The following is a 23,365-nucleotide window of genomic DNA, read 5'->3' on the forward strand; positions in this document are numbered from 1 at the left end:
CAAAAGACCTCATGAGACTGGCCATGTGAGTTGTCCAAGGCACAGCTGGCTATAGCAGACATTCCTTTGTTCATTTCAATGTGTAACACAATACCTGACCAATGCAGAAAAAATTAGAGCAAAAAAAATAAAATGAATAAATAAATAAAATCTGTTGATGCTGCTGCTATATCTGCTAAATAACCACAAAGTAAACATTCCAACCACTGGGGAAATTTTAAGAAGGCTTTCCAACAATTCTTTTACTCGCCTGCTTCGGCAGATTGTATCAGAAGCCATCTGGACAATGCCATGATGAAGGGTTCAGCCTCCACAACACAAATTTTTCCTCGCCTCGCTATTTCCGAGAGATGGAGACACCCCCTCAAGAGGACGACATACACCCTCCTCACTGGGCCAGAGTGCACAAAAACACATGGAAATGGAGCTGCGGGCATTGTATAAAAAACAGGTGGCATCCCTACTGCACCCATTGCTGGAAACTGGGCCACTCTACCGATACATGTTTCTCTCACCCCTAAGGCCAGCCAAGCACACCTTGCCATGCTTGTGGTTATGCAGGTCATGCACAAAATGTAGGGTGGCCAGGCCCTTTGACCAGTGGCAGAGAAGGAAACCTCTCAATATGTGAAAATACAAAAACAAAAAGGGCATTCCCCACACAAGAAGGAATTAAAACCTACTATCACTGGTAGTGACCTTAAAACCTACCATCACTGATCTTTGATCTTTCAAAGTTGGCAGACCCAGTGTTAATCTTCACTCAGAGTTATCTGCCAGGTTGGGGACCAGTTTGGTTGTTGCCCTTTGTATTATCTTGATCTTGCTCCTTCACTCTGTGTGGGGATCATAATACTGAAGCACATTACAACCTTGGATGGATCAGTTTCGACGAGTTTTTCCATCATCTGTTCATTCATATAGTTAAATGCCACTTTGATCTTCTGCAGTCTCTCGTCTCCATCACAATCTTGCTGATATGTCTGTCAGATGACAGGTTGTCTTTTAGCAACACTCCCAAATCTTTCTCCTCTTTTGCTTTTGTAATGGGTGTACTTTCCAAGGAATACTTTAAGGATGGTCTTTTGCCACTACTGCCCATTTCTAGTATTTAGCATTTTTGTAACTTCATTTCCCATTCTTGGCTCCAAGCAAAAATAGTGTCTAGACCTTTTTTGCAATAGTCTACTGTCATCCTCATTTTTTACTCTTCACATGATTTTTGCGTCATCTGCACAATGTTGGCATAGCTTGTTGTTCCTTTCATCAAGTCATCGACACAGACAACAAACATTACTGGTGCAAGAGCTGAACCTTGTGGAACTCCACTCATTACTGCTCTCCAGCTTGACATCTTAATCACTTCAGTGCCACTCAAATTCTCGCACACAACATTGGCTGCCATATGTACTTTGCATCACACTACTCACATTATAAAATATAAAGTCACTGCTTTATTACTTGTTCTCTTTTACTCTGAGTAATAATAAAAACAGAAAATGTGATCAAACCAGTTCACAGAATCTGGGGGAAACTCATGTACAACAAAAAAATATATATCAAGACGCTGACACCAGTACCCTCATTTACCCACTTGCACCTCACGACACCCAATCTTACCTGAGGAACTTCCAGCTCTTCAATTTCGAGGATAAAGATGTCGAGTCTGTCAAGGAAGTCTGGGGTAAGCTTGATGAGCATGAGTAGTGCCAGCAGTAGGTGAGCAAATACGCACTTCCTCAGGCGGCTTTTATTCAGTGCGCTGTAAAATAATAACATACATAAGACATTTCTAATTTAACTATTACCATGAGTTTTGCAGAGTGGAAAACTTGAAGCCCAACACTGGAGCTAACAGTCCTTGGAATCTCTCACAGATCTCTCCCTGAAAAATATTTGGACTATTGTCGATGCTCTATTAATGTGGGATTGTTTCTATGTCACTGGCTGAAAATGGTAGAGAGAGAACAGTTGCTGGTTGTCAATTGTGTATGAAAAAGTGTAAGGAATACAGATGAAGCTGACAGAGAGATATCTTGGGTCCAGATCAAAGACGTGTCAGCACCTTTGGGTTCCAATTACTGAAAGAGATGAGGAGGAGGAGGAGGAGGATAGGTTTTGAAAATGGGCCATTTCACTCTTCATCTTCCAGGACCACAACATACAGGTACCCATCAATGGTTCCATGTAAGACTTGTAAAATATATATATATATATAAATATAAATATATATATATATATATATATACACAGATGCCTGATACAGGAACTAGACTGTAAAACTAAAAAGAGAAAATGACAGGCAGATGATAATTTTCTAAATACCATTGAAACAAGTGAGTCTAGGACAAAATCAAATGAGATGGATACATTTACCTTTAAATAGATCATGGAATAGTAAAAAAGAGAAACTGATGTGCTAATAGGTTTTATATATACCGGTATATATAAATATAATCTCTTGTCAAAGATATTGGTGACAGAACTAGATATGTCATACTCTTAGGCTGGTGAGAGGACCACATCACTTCATGGAGGATATGCCAGGAACATGAAATGTAAAAGGCTAGGGAAATTACTTTTATGGTTCTAGGGAATGACCCAAATGTAACAAGACAGACTGAAGAAATGTTTAGGTTAGGTCAATACAACAGAAATGGCTTGCATCCAGTGAAAATAAATTCTACTCCCATCCATCACCTATTTGTTTCCCTATCCTCTTAGCTCCTTGTGGATGTGGGGTCATCCATATCTCCTTCCCACTGCCTGGGTCAGAGGCAATGCAGCAAGGCAGAGTAGGACCAGCTGCTTCTTTTATATAGCAACCCTCCTTTCTTGAACCTTCGTGAAAAAAAATTGAGAAGATGAGGAGAAATCCTTTTGATGTGTGTTAAATTATCATCCATACATAACCAAACTCCACTCATACCTGCTGTGAGCCTTCTCCCTCCCCTCCTCAACAGACATTCCTCTTTTGCTAAAAGCCCCTTTCAACCTATCCATCCATCTTAGTTTCAGTCTTTCCCTCAAGTTCATTCCATCAATTTTGAATTCAAGAAGTTATGGAGATCAATACATGTAAATAGTACAATAACTTATTGGACAACAAAAAAACTACAGAAAATACCATAAATGTAATATAATAAAACATATACTAATTGTATATACTAATTAGCACTTCAATGTTGGCAAAAACTACACGGCAACTCAACAATGTTAATCAAAGTGCAACCTTTGCAAATATTACTATGCTCAAGTATGTGAGCAATCTAGTATACATATACAGTACAATAACTAAGTGACACATTAACAAATAAACTACATTTTAGCAAGGTAAAGATTCAAAATTTGTCCTACATTTATGTACTACTAAGCTATATCTAAAACACTCCAAGTTTCCTTTTATATGCTTGAGTAACGCCTAAAGCAGTATAATTTTTTTCTTAAACTCTCACTTACCTGTAATAGAAAATGGTGCATACTACACTAACCATGTACTTGGTGCTTAGGTGGTATATTTATCACATTATGTGATAATATGTAATCAATTTTGATATCTATGCCATCAACACAAAAGTATATTGCTTTAAAGTGTGACATGCTTTATTCATATATTTATCAGGTTAAGTGAGAATTAGATTGGGGCTTTTAGATAACTTTGGAAAGATTTTTGAATTCTTGCTATGTGTAGTGAAGAATGAGATGATGAGGGTATTGATTAAAGAAGTTTCTGAGCTTGATTCACAGACTATGTGCCCATGGGGGCTGCACCTTCTTGTCACCATGTGTCGTGTAGATGTGTCATGATCTGTCATACAGTAGGTTATGTAAAGTAAGCTAAAAGTAATTCAGAAGCTTATGTAAGTTGTGTTAGGTAATGTTAGTCCACATATCCCCATGAGAGTTATATAATATTGTGACTGCCCTAACTTGATATCTTGTGGTGCCAATATCTATATTATCATGTTGGATTTGATCACTGCTAAGCTATCTTAAGCTGGATATTGAAATATAGGACCATAGAAATATGTAAACTAAAATATAAATGCCAGTTACAAGGTCTGGATGAAAATTGCTGCAGAGTATGGTGGAGGAGTACACAAATTGCACTAAGAAGTCAGGGGTCCCTACATCAATGATGGCGTATGGAAGTTGTGCCATCACAAATTGTGTTTAGTCCTTTGCAAGATTCAGATAGGTAGAAAATGATAAAGTGGAAAGATTGTGTGAAGCCTGGTAAATAGGAATAAAAACTAGGCCTATAGATATAGAAAATGGCACCTGCCATTGGCACTTGTGCATGCCTCATATATAAGACAGTTTTTGCGAATAAATAAAGTAATGATATATTTTGCATTTTGCCTTTTTTTCATATCCAGTGTAAGAAGGAAATTTTACTGATTAAAGGCAAAAGCATGCAGGCAATTCGTTTGTTAGAACTGGTCAAACTGTGGCCAGGTTTGATGCAGTGAATAAAAATAAAAAAAAACACCAAATTGTGACACTTCTTCAGGTCTTCCCTCCCCTGATGTTGGAGAAACCTCTTGCTGGCAGGACACAGCATTTAATACAAATACAAACATACACCACAACAGAACTAATCCCAATTCAAGCATGAGTGAAGAAAACATCTTGCAACATTGTAAATATTTACATTACCACCCACTACGTCAGCCTTCTGAGACTACATCCCTCAACTCACGAACAAACCACATACTGCTAGGCGACATGAATGCATTTCACTCAACTTTGCTGAACACACAAACAGTAGACCAATCAGGACATAATATACTAGAATCTAAACATATTAAATTCCAGTAACCATCCCACTAGGAATCTTCTTAAATATAACCAATACGTAGCTTCTGACATAATAATGCATTCACCCTCCCTTCAAGCACAAGTGTGGGAAACCATACAATTCCTCTCAGACAGCTTCCCAATAAAGGTCACTATAGAACTAAAAGAAAAAATATATTCTACATATGAGAACATTCTTGAACAACAAAAAGCAAATTGGAAAACATAGGAAAAAAGAGAGACATTTGGCACACCAATTTCCGTCTACAGACACCAGTGCTATTTCAGTAACCATTCAGGTCAGCAAAAGTTATATGATACTACTACTACTACTACTACTACAAAAAAATAAAATAAATAAATGAATAAATATATGTATATATTGAACCCATCCCAACCCAAGCTATTGGAGTAACCTAAGAAAAAATACTATCACCAAAACAGCAATGCAAAATAATCAACAAACACTTCTCAAAAAAGACCCACATGTCACCCCTCACCTTTTTCCAACAAGATATAGAAAAAGCAATATAGAAATTGAAAAATTCTTTATACTGGAGGCCCAGGTAAGGCCTCAAACATCCGTCTAAAACAGCTTAGTTAAAATCCAATAAGTCGACTGATATTTTCATCCACTCCTGCATGTACAATAAAAATTCCATCTCTCATGAAAAGAGCCCACGTAATACCTTCATTACAACCAACTAAAAACCCAGCATCATGCAGATTAATCTCACTACTGTACGCTGTATCCAAGATGATATGAAGATTTGAAGCAGAAAGGAATGATTAAACTACCCTCCTCCCCAAATTAACAGGGATTCAAAAAGGGCCCTTCCAACAGTATGCTACTCACAAACCCAACACACGCAGGAGGGATTCAACAAGAAAGCACCACCAGAATAATGACAGACCATCAACAAGAAAATACTACTTAAACCCATTGCAAGCAATGACTTTGGGCATGAGAAAGAAGCTCCATTAATCATCTACAAGCAATTCTTAAGAACCACCCTTGATTATGCCTGCACAGCATGGTTTCCAACAACCAGCAAGATGAACAGAACTTACAAACTTTAGAGCCTAGAAGATGAACCAATAATTATGCCTCCCCCATACAAAACAAAGATATCTTTTCCATTAGTTTTATCTACTCCGTTCACTGACCTGAACAAAGTGATCATGTCGTCCCTTTTTCTTTTCATGATCCAAGTGCATTGCATTTAATTTATTCTCAAATGCTCTATCTTTCATCAATCAATCTGTTGCCTAGTTTCTCCTAAAGACCACAGCATTAATAGGAAAAAGGACAGGGCAAGTATAGATCTTTTCCTGTGTATTACAAGTAAAAACATGAGATAGGAAGACTGAAATAATAGATATGAACAGATCAAATGAGAAGAATGGTAAAAGAGACATTCCAGTGCCACATGTCACCCCAAAGATGAGCATGGTGTGCAAATATTTGGGAGCTACATTTCATGGTGTCTAATTTCAATCTTGTAGGAAGTTTTACAGAGAACAGGATACTTAGTCCTATCACTCTGTTCTATTTTGTTGCCTTTTACAATTTGCATGGGAAACACAGTGCCTGAATTCTTTCCTCCCCCTACTACCTTCATCCATGAGGAACTACGATATGATGGAAACAAGGGTGGTGGATGGGAATGGAATGGGTGTGAGTGGGTGCATACCTTTGTCTTGGCTACCTCCCTTATAAGGGGAGGGGGGAAGCCTTTGGTATACAGATACATAGATAAAATTTCAATCTACTACCATAATACATCTCATAAAGCTACATTAGGTAGCCAACTGACAAGTACGTTTGAGCATGCTTCAAATCAGTGTCAGGACCTGAGGTAGAAGCATGGTACTAAGTACTTACCTCCTCAGTTCCCTGTCAGTTCATAGATCAAGTGGACCACATACGTGATCTGGTGTGTAGCTTAGCTGAAGACCAGAGCAGACTTGATGTCATTACTACTGGTTACCAAGGTGATAGAGAAAATATAGAATTGAAGTCATAGCAGTGTGCTGTTTCAAGGATAGCTTTATTATTAATCCTCTCTTCATACATTAACCCCTCACTATAATGAACAAAATGGGGGAGGATTGTTTGTTAAAGCTGAAAATTCATCAACTCACTGAAGCCAAATGTCCTCTTTGCTTTGGCTAATGTCTTATTTTACTCAGCATGGAGGGACAGCCCTGGGTGTTTATGGGTTAAACATGAGGTCACTGTACACAAAGTGCTTAGTAGAAAATAATCCTTTCCCATGCAACCTTACTGCACAACCTGCTATCCAACTGCAGGTGTCACCAAGGCACACATGCATTACATTTGTCTTTTTTTTTTTTCAAATGAAAATCGTTCCTTAAATATGGGATGTAATTCAGTAGGTTCAGTGTTCATTAAAATAGAAATTTGTTATATCAAGGTTCATTTTAAGTGAGGGTTTACTGTATGTCTAGAGGCCTAGGTTAGTGCAATGGTTGTGTTTATTTAGTTCATTCATGTGGTGGATTTAGACTGTATATGTGATGAGAGTTGCAAACATTACTATCAGATATGCTAAGTGGCTTATAACTGTTGGTTCTTTAGACAAGTAACAGTCACAGTATGGAGTTAAGTTTAAATATGAATATACCTTATTTCTGTATTAATGAGGCACTTGTCCGATTAATGTTCAGTAATTCAGTAATATGGTAGGTGTAAAATTCATTTCAATCAATCAATCCACTGCCACCAGACATGATCATACATCACCCGAGGAAGACATATTGTGTTGTTATCCATGAATGGTTATTGTGGGGTAGTTCAAAATGAGGTATTCAATGTCTTCTGAGTGATGGTTCCATCTCAGGCAGTTTAATTCTATGGCTAGGCCTACTTTATGGAGGTACTGCCTTAGAGCTAGAAAGTGCCCTGAATGCATGTGTGCTAGTGTGGTTACTGCATCTCTTGGGAGAAATTTTTCTGTGGGACTGATGATGAGGGGGGCTTTGGGGGAGTCGTGAATTTGGTTGTCTATCTTGAAGAACCTGTTTTGTGATTTTGGTACATACATACATACATACATATACCAAGGCTTTTTCCCCCTTACTAGGGAGGTAGCCAAAAAGGAAAAGGCATAAAATCATTCCCACCCATTCCATCCCTGAAAACACTCCACACCCCTCCACCCTCCCTCCCATCTTAGCACCTCCTAGATGACGGGTCATCCCTGCACCCTGTCCACTGCCCTGGTAAGAATGCATTTTTTTCTTTGTGGATGTATTGTGTGGTAAGTGGTAGGTTGTATATAAATATAGACATACACACACACACACATATATCAGTCTTGTATCCCTTCTTTGAGTTTATATATATATTTCAATTTTTGCCTCTGTCCCCTGTGGTAGGAGGAAGAAAGAATACTGCCACTGAGTTTCCCCACTCTGGACATAAAAGGTGGATACGAGATGGAGTGATGGAACTAAGTATCCTGTCCTCTGTAACTCAATTCCTATGAGAAGTCAAGGAGAAGACAAGGAAGGGAAGGTGTGGCTCTACTACAACAAAAGTGTCTTAACTTGAGCACTTTAGGCACAGCCCCAGAAGTCTGCACTGTTGCTACAACAACCCATCACATAAAGAGAGGCTTGCTAGCTCTCTCTCTCTCTCTCTCTATATATATCTATACAGTATATATATATATATATATATATATATATATATATATATATATATATATATATATATATATATATATAGAGAGAGAGAGAGAGAGAGAGAGAGAGAGTGAGAGAGAGAAGGGTTGTGTATAGATGAGGCTGTGATGCATGAGGGGGAGTGGGTGGGGGATGAGGGGTGAGGAAGTATGTATGAGAAAAAATTTGACACAGTCCAAAGGGTTTTCTCCCTGTCTTTTCCTTTTCTGCATGAAGGGACGGAGAGGGGGGTCGCCAAATTTATGAAGCAGCCTTGCTGTGGATGTACTGTGTCTTGTGACACTGCTTCTGACCCAGGGCAGTGGACAGGATGCAGGGATGACCCGTCATCCAGGAGGTGCCAAGATAGGAGGGAGGGAGGAGGGTGGAGGAGAGTGGAATATATGGGAAATGAAATGGGTGGGGGTGATTTCTATGCCTTTTTCTTTTTGGCTATCCCCCATGTAAGGGGGAAAAAGCCTTTGAGTGTAGTTGGGTAGGCTTATGGGAGGGTCTTGATTGAGAGGATTAGGAGAGGAACTGTGGTTTTAGGACAGGTAGGGGATGTGTACATACATATACCAAGGCTTTCCCCCTTACAAGGGAGGTAGCCAAAAAGGAAAAGGCATACAATCATTCCCACCCATTCCCTCCCTGAATACACTCCACACCTCTCCCCCGCCCTCTGATATTAGCACCTCCTGGATGACGGGTCATCCCTGCATCTTGTCCACTGCCCTGGGTCAGAAGCAGTGTCGCAAGACACAGCACATCCACAGCAAGGCCGCTTCATTAAATCGGCGACCCCGCCTCTCCTTCCCCCCATGCATAAAGGAGAAGATGAGGAGAAATCCCTTCGGGCTGCGCCAAAATTAGCTCACACATACTACCTCACCCTCCATCACCCTGCCCATTCCACCTCATGCAATCACAACATCATCCAAATACCACCATTCTCCATTCACCCCTGTCTTCTGTCCTCTCCCGTCCTTCCTCAACAGACATTCCCCTCTTCCCCAAAGCTCCCTTCACCCCATCTATCCACCTCATCCTAGGACGTCCCCTCATGTTCACTCCCTCCACATCTGCCTTCCATACCTCTTTTACTAGTCTTTCTTCACTCATTCTTTCTATGTGTCCGAACCATCCTAATACTCTCTCATCAACCCCATCTCCCAACCCCCGTTCCACCTCTGTTCTCCTCCTCACCTCCTCATTTCTCACTCTATCTAGCCTAGTAATCCCTATCATACTTCTCAGACACCTCATCCCAAACACATTCAAAGTCCTTCCTCTCTTCCTCTCTTATGTTCCATGTTTCTGCTCCATAGTGCTGTTGGCACAATTACTCCTTCATACTCATTTTAGTATCCATTCCCAAATGTCTATTCCTCATTACACTTTTTAATCCACCAAGGCATTTACTCGCTTCTCTCAATCTACGTTCCACCTCCACCTTTTCCTGTCACTTTTGCACCCAATTATCTAAAACTATCCACTTCCTCCAGTTGCTCTCCCTTAATGCTCACTTCCAGTCTACTGCCACTTTCACCCCTTGTACATCTCATCACCTTACTTTTACCCACATTTATCTTCAGCTTTCTTCTATCACACACTCTCCCAAACTCTGTCACCAACTTCCTCAATCCCTCCTCTGATCCTGCCACAAGTGCAGTGTCGTCCGCAAACAACAGCTGGCTCACCTCCCACTTTTCTCCATTTTCTTTAACCATCTCCAATCCCTGACCCACTACCCTTGCATTTACCTCTTGCACTTTGAGAAGGTGTGTGAAAGAAGGAAGCTGAAGATAAACGTAGGCAAAAGTAAGGTGATGAGATGTACAAGGGTACAAGGGGAGAGAGTGACAGTAGGCTGGAAGTGAGCATTAAGGGTGAGAAACTGGAGGAAGTGGATAGTTTCAGATACTTGGGTGCGAATGTGACAGGAAAGGGAGGAGTGGGGGTGGAGGTAGAATGTAGATTGAGAGAAGCGAGTAAATGCCTTGGTGGATTAAAAAGTGTAATGAGAAATAGACATTTGGGAATGGATGCTAAGAGGAGGTTATATGAAGGAGTGATTGTGCCAACAGCAATGTACGAGGCAGAAACATGGAACATAAGAGAGGAAGAGAGAAGGAGTTTGAATGTGTTTGAGATGAAATGTCTGAGAAGTATGATAGGGGTTACTAGGCTAGATAGAGTGAGAAATGAGGAGGTGAGGAGGAGAACAGGGGTGGAAAGGGAGCTGGGAGATACGGTTGATGAAAGAGTATTAGGATGGTTTGGACACATTGAAAGAATGAGAGAAGAAAGATTAGTAAAAAAAGTGTGGAAGGTGGAGGTGGAAGGAGTGAATATGAAGGGACATCCTAGGATGAGGTGGATGGATGGGGTGGAGAAAAAAAAAAAGTGTAAGTATACATATATATTACATTCAACTAGTTGTGCTTATGTAATGTAATGAGATGGGTGAACAGGGTTATGGCCTCTATTATAGAACTCAATTCCTATAATTTTCATATGATGTTCTATGGGGAGAGTTTGATTTCTGAGTGTTAATACTGGTTATTGTAATTGTGTCTGTTTTAAGGGTCATCATACAGTAGAACAATGCAGAGTAAAACAAAACCACTCTCACATGTACCACCATGCTTGTCTTTACCACCCCAGACATGAGAGACATGTTGACAGATATTGTTAATTACCAAGAAAAAACACAAACAGCAAACCAAAGATGAAAATAGATAATTAAAGAATAAATAAACAAATAAATAAATAAATTTACTTTCCAACCTAAACATAATACCAGGAACAACCCTACTTGACAAACCTCTCAATATAACCAACAAGCAACTTCCCCTGACATAATGTACTTACTTGCCCTCCCTGCAGAGAACCACACTCAACTACACTTCTACAGCATGATTCCCAGCAATCAGGAGAGAAGACTTCTTACAAACTATACAAAATAAGACAATGAGAATAATAACAAGATTCACCAAAACTACAACAACAGGACAGTTACAGACAGAAACTAAGATCCTACCAATGAACCGTTTTATGCAAGAGCTCCCAACTCTACACATTCATCCCATTACATCACACGAGCATAAACTGAATGCAACACAAAAACTACACCAGCAGCACATTACTCATATATCTACAACAACCTACTACCAGTGCCACATAAAAACCATGCAAAATTTCATGCAAAAATGCTTTCACACTCAGATCACAAAAGAAGACTTTCAAGACCAAATACCATACTACCCTACTCCATCAAACCACACCAGACTTCAGCCTTAGAGAAAAACCCACCCTAAGAGAGGCAAGAGCAACACTAGCACACTTACATTCATGTCATCATCCAAGACTAAGACAGCACCAGCAAAGAAACAAACTGTCTCAGATGCAACCATCACACAGAGGGTACTGAACACCTAATCTTATACTGCCTCATCCTTGTCATACCCAAATGACACAATATTTCTTTCTTGAAGAAAATTATGGGCCAATCCCATGGTTGTTACTGGTTTCCTGAGAGCTATGTGTCTCCGCCAAGAGAAACTTAGTGCAATGGATTGATTGATTTGAAATATTGCCTGGGTCTTCTGCAAGGGATTTTTTTCTACATTTTTGTTGAAGAGGAGTGGTATGGTGCCAGTGTCTTGTTTCATCTTATATATCTTTTGATTATTTTCCAAATGTCTGGACTTTTGGGTTTGGAGGGGGGGGGGCAAAAATGTTTGTCAAAGATGCTGCACTATTTTGGTGATGGGATTTTCCCTTGAATTTATCCAATTACTTCATGAGCGAGGAGGCAAGTTAAATTTTGAGTTCCTGATGGGTCTTACTGTATTCTACATTTTTTGTCTTTTGTTTTCCCTTTTATAACTTTTGTCTGCTTTTCCCAGTTTTCTTCCTCTGTTATTTGTTTTGTGATGTTCATTACAGAAATAAATCTTTTATTCTGTATGTTTGCTTTCAATATACATATACACACACAACACAGGTATGTGCATATATGTATGTATGTATGTATGTATGTATATATATATATATATATATATATATATATATATATATATATATATATATATATATATATATATGACTAACCCATTGTCGGAGAATAAGATAAAGAGAAACAGAAGATCTGTACATTTCGTCCACTATTTGTGGTCCTCTTCAGCAGGTGAAGAAGACCACAGATAGTGGTTAAAATATACGGATTTCTGTTTCTCTTATCTTATTCTCTGACAATGGGTTAATAAGTCTTATTTTACAAATGTGCTATGACATATTATCCTAATACTGTGTGTGTGTATAAATAAATATATATATATGTATATATGTATATATATATATATATATATATATATATATATATATATATATAAATATATATATATATACATAAATATATATATATATACATACATATATATATATATATATATATATATATGTATATATATATATATCCACACACATAGATGCACATACACCAAGGGCTTTTCCCCCTCTAATATGGGAGATGGCCAAGTGAATCGGCACATACTCACTCCTACCCTTTTTTCTTTTGATGAGGGTGGTTCTGGTGTATAGTTATTGTTTTCTGTAACCTCTAGGAATATGTTTCTTGCTGGGTATGATAGACAAAAGAGAAGAGACCCTAGAAACCTAGCTCCTTTCCTATATACTACAATTTTGATAAGGGCAGTTAGGTAAATACATACATATAACTGTAAACCTTAGTCATGAACAAGCTTAATGATTAACTTTATGCATGCTCAAAAAACTCCCGAACAAACATGAATTAAATTAATATTTTAGCCCTTTTAACATTAGAAGGGATTCAACGATGGTTTTAACAGAGATGCAAAAATGTTTATTACTCTCAGTCCTGTCGTTTTAACTAGTACACATGAATCAATGCAAAATGGGATGCACACCAAGAATACAGGAGTGACGTGTAAAGTGTGAGGGACCATCAAGCACTAAACTTACATCTCTGATACTGGTTTGTTGGGAGGCCAGGTGATGCTGCTGAAATATTAATGAATTTGTGACACCCAGTTTTACTTATTAGGTTGTTCATTTATTGTCTTTGAACGTTGTATTTATAACAATAAAAATATGGAAATTTAAACTTAAAGTTACCAATTTTTCCTGACATGCTATTTATATCACCTTTTAGTTAACTGATAAAAGATGCAAGGACTCAAATTATATTTTCAGCAATTTATAATTCTGTTGCAGTGTATTAAGAAGCCTGAAAATATTTTGGTACATACACATGATGCATCTATAGATCTTGTTTAAGAAAAAAAAATTCTGTTGTTACATGGCTGGAAAACACTGACAATTTAGAATACTTTGATCTGGTAGCTTTCTTTTCATCTAAAAACTACCATTATGCTCTTGTACACCCATGTTCAAAAATGTAAACAGTTCCCTGCATGAAAACAGTCTCTACTCATTGATACTTTGCATGCTACAGACAGTAGTTAAAGGAACAGGGGAAAAAGATATCAGTCAGAAAATTTTACTCTGTAATAAGATTTGTTCCCTCCAGCTTCACGGACTGGAAACTCACACAGATCTCTGGCAAGACACTTCGGACTGATGCCTTTACAATAATGTGTAATTACTTAGTTGTAGTGTATAAGAGCTATACTTGTAGAGTATCGTCTCTTGTGATTTCAGTGGTCAAATCTGACCTTAAACTCTTCTGTTATTTGACGTCTTCCTTCCAAATCATTCCATGAATGAATATTTCTATTTTGAAAGCAATTTTCTTTATATGTCCTTCAAACATTTTATTTCTCAACCTAAGGTTTCCGGTTTCCTACTAATCCCACACTGAGTTAACTTTTGTTGATTATGTCCACTCTTTCATGGCTCTAAACACCACTACAGAATAAGGAACAACTACTCTAAGTAATACTGCAAGATGGATGTCAGAGAGGTGCATCCCATGGGGCATCCCAAGTCCAAAATTTCTTTAATATTCAGCTGTATTTCCTTCACCTCTTCACGTAAGGAGAGCAGTCAACTAGTCGTTGCTCTCCTCTTACCAATATATGCCAGTGACACAAAAACACTCCTATATTTGTACAACACATGCAATATAAACAACAGTCCATTGTTCTTATGCAATATAAACAACAGTCCATTGTTCTTTCTGACAGACCATTGCCATCCACTGCGGTGCCATGGGTTTCCAGTCTAAAAAACACGAGGCAACAATAATTTCTACCACCACAATCAAATCACCCCCTTTTCTTGTCTACCACTGACAATTCAAGTATATTCAGTCTTTTCAGATTTTATCAGTCAGATCTGGAAAAATTTATGTTGTGCCTATGAATTTTCTCTAGTTTTATTATTTCTTTGTGTGTTGACCATTCCACTGCAGCATATTACAGTTGAGGTTTCATCAGGTTTTCATTATTTTTTCACCTTATCTTTGACCAAAAAGAAGAATGACACTTATGATCTAAAATAACTTAAGTCATCCTTGTATTTACCTACAGGAAAGGAGCTATGCTCATGAAGTCCTGTCTCTTACTCTTCAATAATCACACCTCATTTATACATGTATAGTTCTGACTTTGGCTATCATTTAAGGTATTCTACGAGTTTACAAATATGTACAGAAAACTGTGTTTTTCCATATCCTTTAGTCACACAGACTTTTTCCATTTGTTTCCATAACCTTGACTGATGACTCTGATGTTGACCTCTGGCTTGTATATGACCTAACCTGTGGATCATATACCTCCTTCCATGTCCAGGCCTTTGTCTAGACACCTGACTGGGCTTACGACCTCCGGGCCAACTGTGTACCTGACCTCACTATACTTTTCATCTAGACAGCTGCCCCTGTCATTTGTCCACTGGGCTGGCCTTGAATGTGACCAATGCTCTTAAATATTTCCTCAGATTTTCAAAATTGGCTCTTCTGAAGTCGGGTACTAGAATGTTATTCATAGTTTTCAATTCTTCCCATATAATATTAAGTCTTATTTCATGAAAATTGCTAGAGCCTAGACTATTACCCACTTGTACATTTCTTATTAGATCCTCCCCCCCCACCATTTTTTTTTATTTATTTTTTATTAAGATTAAGTCTAGTGTATTCTTCCTCTCATGGAACTGGTAATCATTTATATCATATCTAAAAAAAAATTTTGCTTCCTAATCTCGTTAAATTTCCTAGTCAATGTTTCTATAGTTAAAATCTCCTATGATCACAACATTTTTGTACCAGAATGCCTTGCAGATTTCTTGAATCAAGGGTTCAGTCAGTTCAATACTAGTTTGAGGGTCTGTATGGGACACTGATAATAAGTTTCTTATTCTTGCCTATAAGTTCCACCCAAATAAATTCTATGCTTTCCTCCTCCTTAATTGAATTATGGATAATACAATTAGCTATGTTTTGGATGAAAAATACTACTCCCCCCCCCTCCTGCCTACCCTATCCTTGTGAAATAGTTTATATTCATCTTAATTTCTGGAAGAAAATGCCTATCCATCATATTGATCCAGGATTCAGTAATAGCTATATCATATCTCTCTATATGCATGCATTACCTCTCAAGAAATCAATTTTATTCATACACTTCTGCTGTTTGTATAGTAAACCTTTTGTAGAATGAGAATGTATGTATATATATATATATATATATATATATATATATATATATATATATATATATATATATATATATATATGGATATAGTGTGGATGGCAGAAGTGGATAGTAAATTTGAGGGAAAGGTTGAGAATGAGATGGACAGATGGAGTAAAAGGAGCAAGTGCAAGTAAAAGGAATGTTGGGTCAATTGTAGAATTTCTCCCCCAGTGATCAATTGTAGAATCTCCACCCCAACTACACTCAATTACATAATCCCCCCTCCCTCCCTGATCAACTGTAGACTTTCCATTAGCATAGGCTAAGTTAGGTTAGGTTATGTATCATGAACCATAATCAACTATAGAATGTTAGGTTAGTTTAGGTTAGGTCATGTCAGGTCTGGTTAGGTTATGTATCACGAGCCGTAATCAACTGTAGAATGTTAGGTTAGTTTAGGTTAGGTCATGTTAGGTTTGGTTAGGTTATGCATCATGAGCCATAATCAAATTTAGAATGTCCACCCCAGCAACACTCACTCATACAATCTCCACCCGAAGCACATGTGGAGGGTAAATTCTACAATAGATCTGGAATGTTTATTAAGCAAGGAAGGGAGGAGATATGAGATAGGCGTGAGTGGAGAGCGGTTGTGAATGGATGAGAAACTGACATGGTCCTGAAGGGATTCCCTTTTGTGTGCTCTGTAAATTCTTGGTTTGAAGAGGAGTGTTGCTATGTAATGAAGGAGTGGGACTAACCAAACTTCAGCTCTGGAACAATGGTCAAGAAATAACGGAATAGAGTTCTCTGTCCAACAATTATCATTAACCCCTTCCATACGGTGCCGCACACGTAGGCGTCATGGACTTAGATCTCGGTGGCAGCAACCAATGCCAGCCGTACGACGTGTCATAATAATACTCGCATCATAAAATATAGTCACCGCTTATATCGATCGTTCTCTCTTCACCCGTGAATTTTGATAACCATAGAAAATGTGATTACAAAAGAATTAGAAAGAATGTCATTATGGAGGGGCGACTACAATAAATATAATCAAGACGCCGATATGGCAGCCTCGCGAATACACTCGCTCCCCATGACGCCTACGTGTGCGGCACCGTATGGAAGGGGTTAACAGTATTCACTCCAGACAATCATGAATCAGAGACAAGATGCTTTGCCTAGCCTGCATGTGACCTCTCCTCTGATTCCTCATCATTTAAGGATAGGAGGGCAATGTTGCCCATCAATTTCAATGACAATTCTACACAGGTGGATGAACATCACCTCACAAGGGAGGTATGGCCCCAAAGGAAGTTGTACCTGGTCTTCTGACTGGGCTCAGAAACTCACTCTATTCCTCTTACTACTTCTCTCCAACTATGTCCACTTCTTTTATTCCAGTCTTTTCACATAAGGAAGCCAGTAATCCAGCGCCTACCCTCCCACACCTCCTAACTGCAGGAGACATAAAAACCTTACTCATGTCCAACATGTACAACAGCAATAAACTATTCACACACATCTATTAAATGCAACACATATCCCTCATGGTTCCATCTCATATGCACTACCCTTGCCAATGAAGAGTAGTGTAGAATGTAACTCTATTCAGAGTTTACAAATAATTTTTGAGATCTTTGGAGAACAGGAGACAGGAAACCACAAGAATTGACCCCTTTCCTGTATACTACAACTAGGTAAATACAGTCAACTATGTTTCCACAGCATGGTTCTCAGCAATTAAGAGAACAGACATCCTACAAACAATACAAAATGAGAATTGAGAATAGTAATTGAGGAAACAATAAAGAACAATGAAATTTTTTAGAAGTGCACACCTATGCGATATAGAAACAGAACATTAGATATCAATTTTGTAAATTATAATACATCAATGTAATATGGTACATGTTTTTCTTGGAGGAAATCAATAACAGAAAAAGTTGCTAAAAGCGATACATTAACAAACAGGACCACAATGACTTTTTGAGATGCCATCTTTGTTTTCATAGATGCAGAGGTTGAAGAAATTGAAGTATGTTAAAGTCATCTGACCTATGGAACCCATCTAACCTAACCTGCATTTAGTAATATGACACCAGTAATTCTAGAGGCCATCAGGGTTGTAGTCATCATCAGGGACGTTGATGGCCAGTTTTGGCATCCAATCGGACTGCAGGGTGTAGAGGAGCTTCATAGCTTGAAAAGCATGAAACTCAGCTCTGTAGCACTAATTTAAAAATATGTAACGTGGTGACATCATTTGAAGAGAGAGAACACCCAGTATGCAATGTCAATGCCAACGTCAAACTGACACTGACAAGACTGGACAGATGACAACATGGCCCAGTTCAATAGTGCGTTTGCTTTTTACCAATTTTTTCTGTTATTTATTTCCACCAAGAAAAACATGTATTACATTGAAGTACTATAACTTACAAAATGAATATTTAAGTCTTTATTGCTATATCGCATATGTGGACACCTCTAAAAAAATAACGAGAATAATAATAGGATGTACCAAAATTACCCCAATACTGTAGAACATCTGTATACAGAAACTAAAATACTATCCACAGAATATGTGTCTACATGAAAATGATAGGTACTAATAATAATAATAGTTTTATTTGGCAATGAATCAATATACATGAAGTGCAGATAATGAGAACACATGGTTGGAAATAATTACAATTGCCGAGGTACACAGTTCTATGCAAGTTTTTAATCCTACTCACTCATCCCACTAAAACCCACAAAAAAAAAAAAAATCCTGCAGCATAATACCACTACCAGCCACTGCAGCACTACATAATTTCTATTTTGAAAAACTTGAGGCAACAATTAATCCATTATACTGTGAAGACTTTAAGTTGGGCAATATGACTAGTGACAGTCCTCATTTGTTCACCCACCCCTTATTTGCTAAACAAGTAATCAAAACATTCAGTGATGAGTTAGATGGTTGGTAATTTATTGCTTAGCATCAGAATGGGGTGCCAATTTTTGTTTTGTTGGCTTTTACATTAGGGTTACATAATCACCTCCAAGCCAATCAAACTGAAATACAGTCTTGAATTACATCTTTTTGGGATAAGTACAAGACTATAACCAAGGTATGGCCACAATGAGGACAAGGTAAAAGTGTATCTTAATAATTCTATCAATATAAATATCTGTTGTAAAGACTAGCAATGACAGATCTGATTAATCTTGGTTCTCTCACCCTCTGCTGCAACTCTAATGTTGTGAACAAGTTAGAGAAAAAAAAAGGGATTCAATGGCAGTGATACTGAGATCTAGTGAAGCACTATTCTCCCTTGTACGACATTAGAGAGGACAAGGTGGTGGCCCTACCAGGACTGCTACTCTTTTATTGTATCAAATTGGTGATGAATTTCAATTTTCTCCAATAATCATACAGACCCCTTGGAAACTGATAAAATTTGTGGCAACCTGAGTTCTTTATGTTTGTGACATAACTCCAGAAACAGGTGACTAATAGCAACTGTGATTAAAAATGCCCAAAACAATAATGTGGACCAATGTGACTTATTTCTATTTATGTAACTATTGTTGTTATTGTAATAATTATTATTATCATTATTACTATTATTAATATTATTATTATTATTATTTACAATATTTCTTTACTGCTTAATTGTGTCCCATGTGCTTCTTGATACCCTGGAGATGTGCACTTCTAAAAAAATACCCAGGTTTTATACTAAAACCAAATGACCAAAAATAAACTTAATACAGATGTACACATGTACACAATTCTGGTTGTGACCCAAAATTTTCTATACAAGTTCTCTGAATTGTACATCTGTTCGTCAACATCTATCATCACAGTCACTCCTGTAACCGGGTTCCCCTTCCCCAAATAGCCAGACATCAGTCGAATGGTATAGAGAGGATACTAGGACTACTGTCATTCTCTCGTGGCCAGAAATACTGCTGCCCACTATTACGATGCACCACCTCCATCCATTCTATCACTTTCTTAGTGCACCCCCCACCAACAAAAGCATCATAGCATCAAGTTACACTCACCTTATCTGGTAATGGGCAGCCACACTTTCTCGGTGAAGGAAGTCCGCACCATCTGTGCCAGTCACCATAGGACCATCCCTGGAAGCCATTGTGATTTATCGTTGATGTTGACAGAACTTATTTCTTCGAAATAATTCCTATTTCAGTAGACTTCTTCCAGCCTGGCCACACATAACCATCACCTACTGCTGTACTACTACTGTCATCTGGCGGCAAATGATGATTTTGCCGACACCGTGAGACGTCATAGAAAACGTAATTTCCGCAAGGGATAAATAAAGTCTTCATTTACAAATTTTTCATTATCACTGACATATGACTTGAAGAATAATGTCAATTAAATATTATTCCGAGTTCAAGCGTTATTCAACATTTTCCAACCTTAATGGAGTACACGATCTTCAAAAAGAAATAAAGCCAGCATTACAAAGAGCCCAAGACATTTTCATTACACTACAGTACAGTGAGTACACAATCTAAAGAAACATTATCGTGACATTCCACAACCGAATAATTAAAAAGGTGTTCCATTATTCTCATAACAATCACATCTATAGTATGACTCAGAGGTAATAAGTTCCTTCATATCTCTGGTCACTTTGATCACAAAAACATACGTATGTGTGTTTGTGTGTGTTTACCTATTTATAGTATACAGTATACAGGAAAGGAGCAACTCTTGTTTCCGTCTCCTAGCTACTGATTTATAGTTCCAACTTAATCTATATCCTTGATTTCCAATGATCATATTCAGATATTAACCCATGTATTGTTTGAGCTTGGGATATATCACCTTAATTCTAGACTATTCCAGTAATCATGCATCTATATGGAAAAAATCACATCCATTTAATCTTTCTTAATTTGCTCCCATGACCTCTTAAAGCCCTTCCATCTTTAATCAGGAGATATCTTCTGTCAATACAATCTACCCTCCATTAGTGATCTGTAATTCATATCACCTCTTTCTCTTCGATCTTTGAAAGTTGGCAGACCTGCTTTTAGTCTTTCCTCATTTGGTTTATCTGCCAGGCTGAGGACCATTTTGGTTGCTGCCCTTTGTGTTCTCTCCATCTTGCTTATATTCTTCACTTTGTGTGGAGACCATACTAATGACGCATACTCCAGTCTTTGACATATCAGGGATTCAATGAGTTTATCATCTCTTCATTCATAAAGTGAAACGCCACTTTAATCTTCTGCAGTAGTCCATATGCCTCTTCCACAATCCTGTTGATATGTCTGTCAGGTTGTAGTGACGTGATGCATCCTACGACCCGTCACACACTGATCAAAGAAATCTTCGGAACTAGCCTTTCCAAGTTCCTGTAGTTGGCAAGCGTAGTTCGCAAGGGTGTCCCTGCCAGCCAGCGGTCAGCCAATCAGGAACTTGGAAAGCTCCTCACGTTCCCGCCAGCCTCCCTTAAAAGGTCGGCGTTTCGCCGAGATGGGCAGAATGGTTCAGAATGCCGCTGTCCAGTTCATCACGGGCTCGCGATGGAGCGACTTCAGAACCACTGAGTCTCTACACCAAATTTCCAACATCCGTCCACTCAACCAACACAAACACAAACTTCACTCAAGACACCTAGAAAAACTGCACGACAAACACAAACATCTGATACAACATATTACACCTAGACCACACCGTACAGACTATCTGTCAGCTGCGCCCGTCCCACGTGCGGTGTACACGATAAGACGTGTATAACCGTACCTACAAGTAATACACCCCTTCACCAGCTTGACTGGTGATAGCCGCAATAATGTAATAATAATAATAGTAATGGTAATAATGATAATAATAATAATAATAATATCGCATGTAGCCCATTAACTGACAGGCTACAAAAATATGCAAACAGCTCAAACCCAACCTGGGGTAAAACAGGAATTCTCATGTCTTACCTGGGGCTAATCAGGAACGCCCTCTACACGCGGGAAGTGAAATCTACTCACTTACCGTAAATTACACACACACACCTCTCACGAACATAGCCACATCCCACGCACAAACATATACACTTCCTTTTTCTTCGACTAAAATTCGTTTCCTTTCTAACTTTCTCTTATACTACATCTTCTCATTTCAGTTTACCTCCCACTAAAGATTTTTCCTTTTTTCCACCTTTCTCTCCTACTACGTCTCCTACCATTTTCCAAACTTTCGTTGGTGATATAATCTGCTCTTCCTCCCGGCATTGACGCCGCCGTCCAAGCTCCTAGCCCAGTTCTCCCGAGTCACGACAACAAATAAATAAACCCCTAATGGCTCGCAATTCGCCCGGTGGCAATAGCCCTCTTTTATACGCTACTATCTTTTCATTTTCTTACAGACATTCTTCCCCTCCCACAAAACCCGATCCCGCGCAAGCGAGGTGGTCTTTTCTTGGAATCCAGAATCCAGAACAGTACCGACCCGCACACACAACAACATCTCCTCGTCCAATCTTCTAGCCGTCCCATCGAGCCTCGCCGTCATCATCTGCTACCGCCTCGCTGACGTTAGGCTCCACGTCCAGCTACAACCATAAGCTCCACTAAGCTGTGGCCTTAGTCCGAGCTTCACCTATATTTCTCATGTGACACTTCTAGTGTCGCACCTTGTGGCTAATTACCAAAAGAAAGAGATTAGATATTTTGTGTTGATTTTCATTTGTCCTGCCGTTGTTCCGAACTAAAACTACTACAAGGTAACAGGTTGTATTTGATCGACATTCCCAAATATCTCTCCTCTTTTGTTTGGGGGCGGCAATTCTAGTCTGAATATGCCACCCACAAGGCTGACAAAATAATTATATTAAAAAATGTCAAAGAAGCCCTGAATATGTTAACGTAATATACGAATTTTGCGTTAGAATCAAGAGAATGTGAAATATTTTCCCTTATCCTTTCTGCAGTAGGGACATTAAGTACAGTTTTCATTTTTTTTTAATTATTTCGCAAACCCATAGCTATAATAGGCAGTAAGGGATGGTGATGGGGGTGAGGGGGGCATCACTGTGAACTTTGCCCTTGGGGCGGCACTAGGGCATGCAAGGTCTCTGTTCAGGTCTTGAAGCTTTTGTCACATCCAATGATCTCAGGAGACTAAGCACTTCAATTACTTCTACATTTATATAATCTAAATCTGGATTTTTGCTCCTCTTGCTTTCCCCAAAAAGTGT

At 38.6% G+C, this 23,365-nt stretch overlaps 1 protein-coding gene across 3 annotated transcripts in view; it reads right to left on the minus strand.

Moving 5' to 3' along the window:
• Nucleotides 1-20,426, minus strand: part of jagn (jagunal) — a 30,349-nt gene extending 9,923 nt beyond the window's left edge. The window contains exons 1-3 of one of the 3 annotated variants that reach the window (XM_076204086.1): nt 20,199-20,426; nt 13,501-13,536; nt 1,621-1,762 (exon numbers count right to left, since the gene is read on the minus strand). In XM_076204086.1, coding sequence (XP_076060201.1) covers nt 1,621-1,762; nt 13,501-13,536; nt 20,199-20,287 — 267 coding nt within the window. In that variant the 5' untranslated portion in view covers nt 20,288-20,426. Of the gene's footprint in view, nt 1-1,620; nt 1,763-13,500; nt 13,540-20,198 lie in introns of all 3 variants that reach the window. The other 2 variants (XM_076204085.1, XM_076204087.1) reach the window with 2 other exon arrangements.
• Nucleotides 20,427-23,365: the final 2,939 nt, after the last annotated feature.

The sequence above is a fragment of the Oratosquilla oratoria genome, chromosome 20, assembly GCF_046742065.1.
Source record: "Oratosquilla oratoria isolate Oo_2021 chromosome 20, ASM4674206v1, whole genome shotgun sequence".
NCBI lineage: Eukaryota > Metazoa > Arthropoda > Malacostraca > Stomatopoda > Squillidae > Oratosquilla > Oratosquilla oratoria.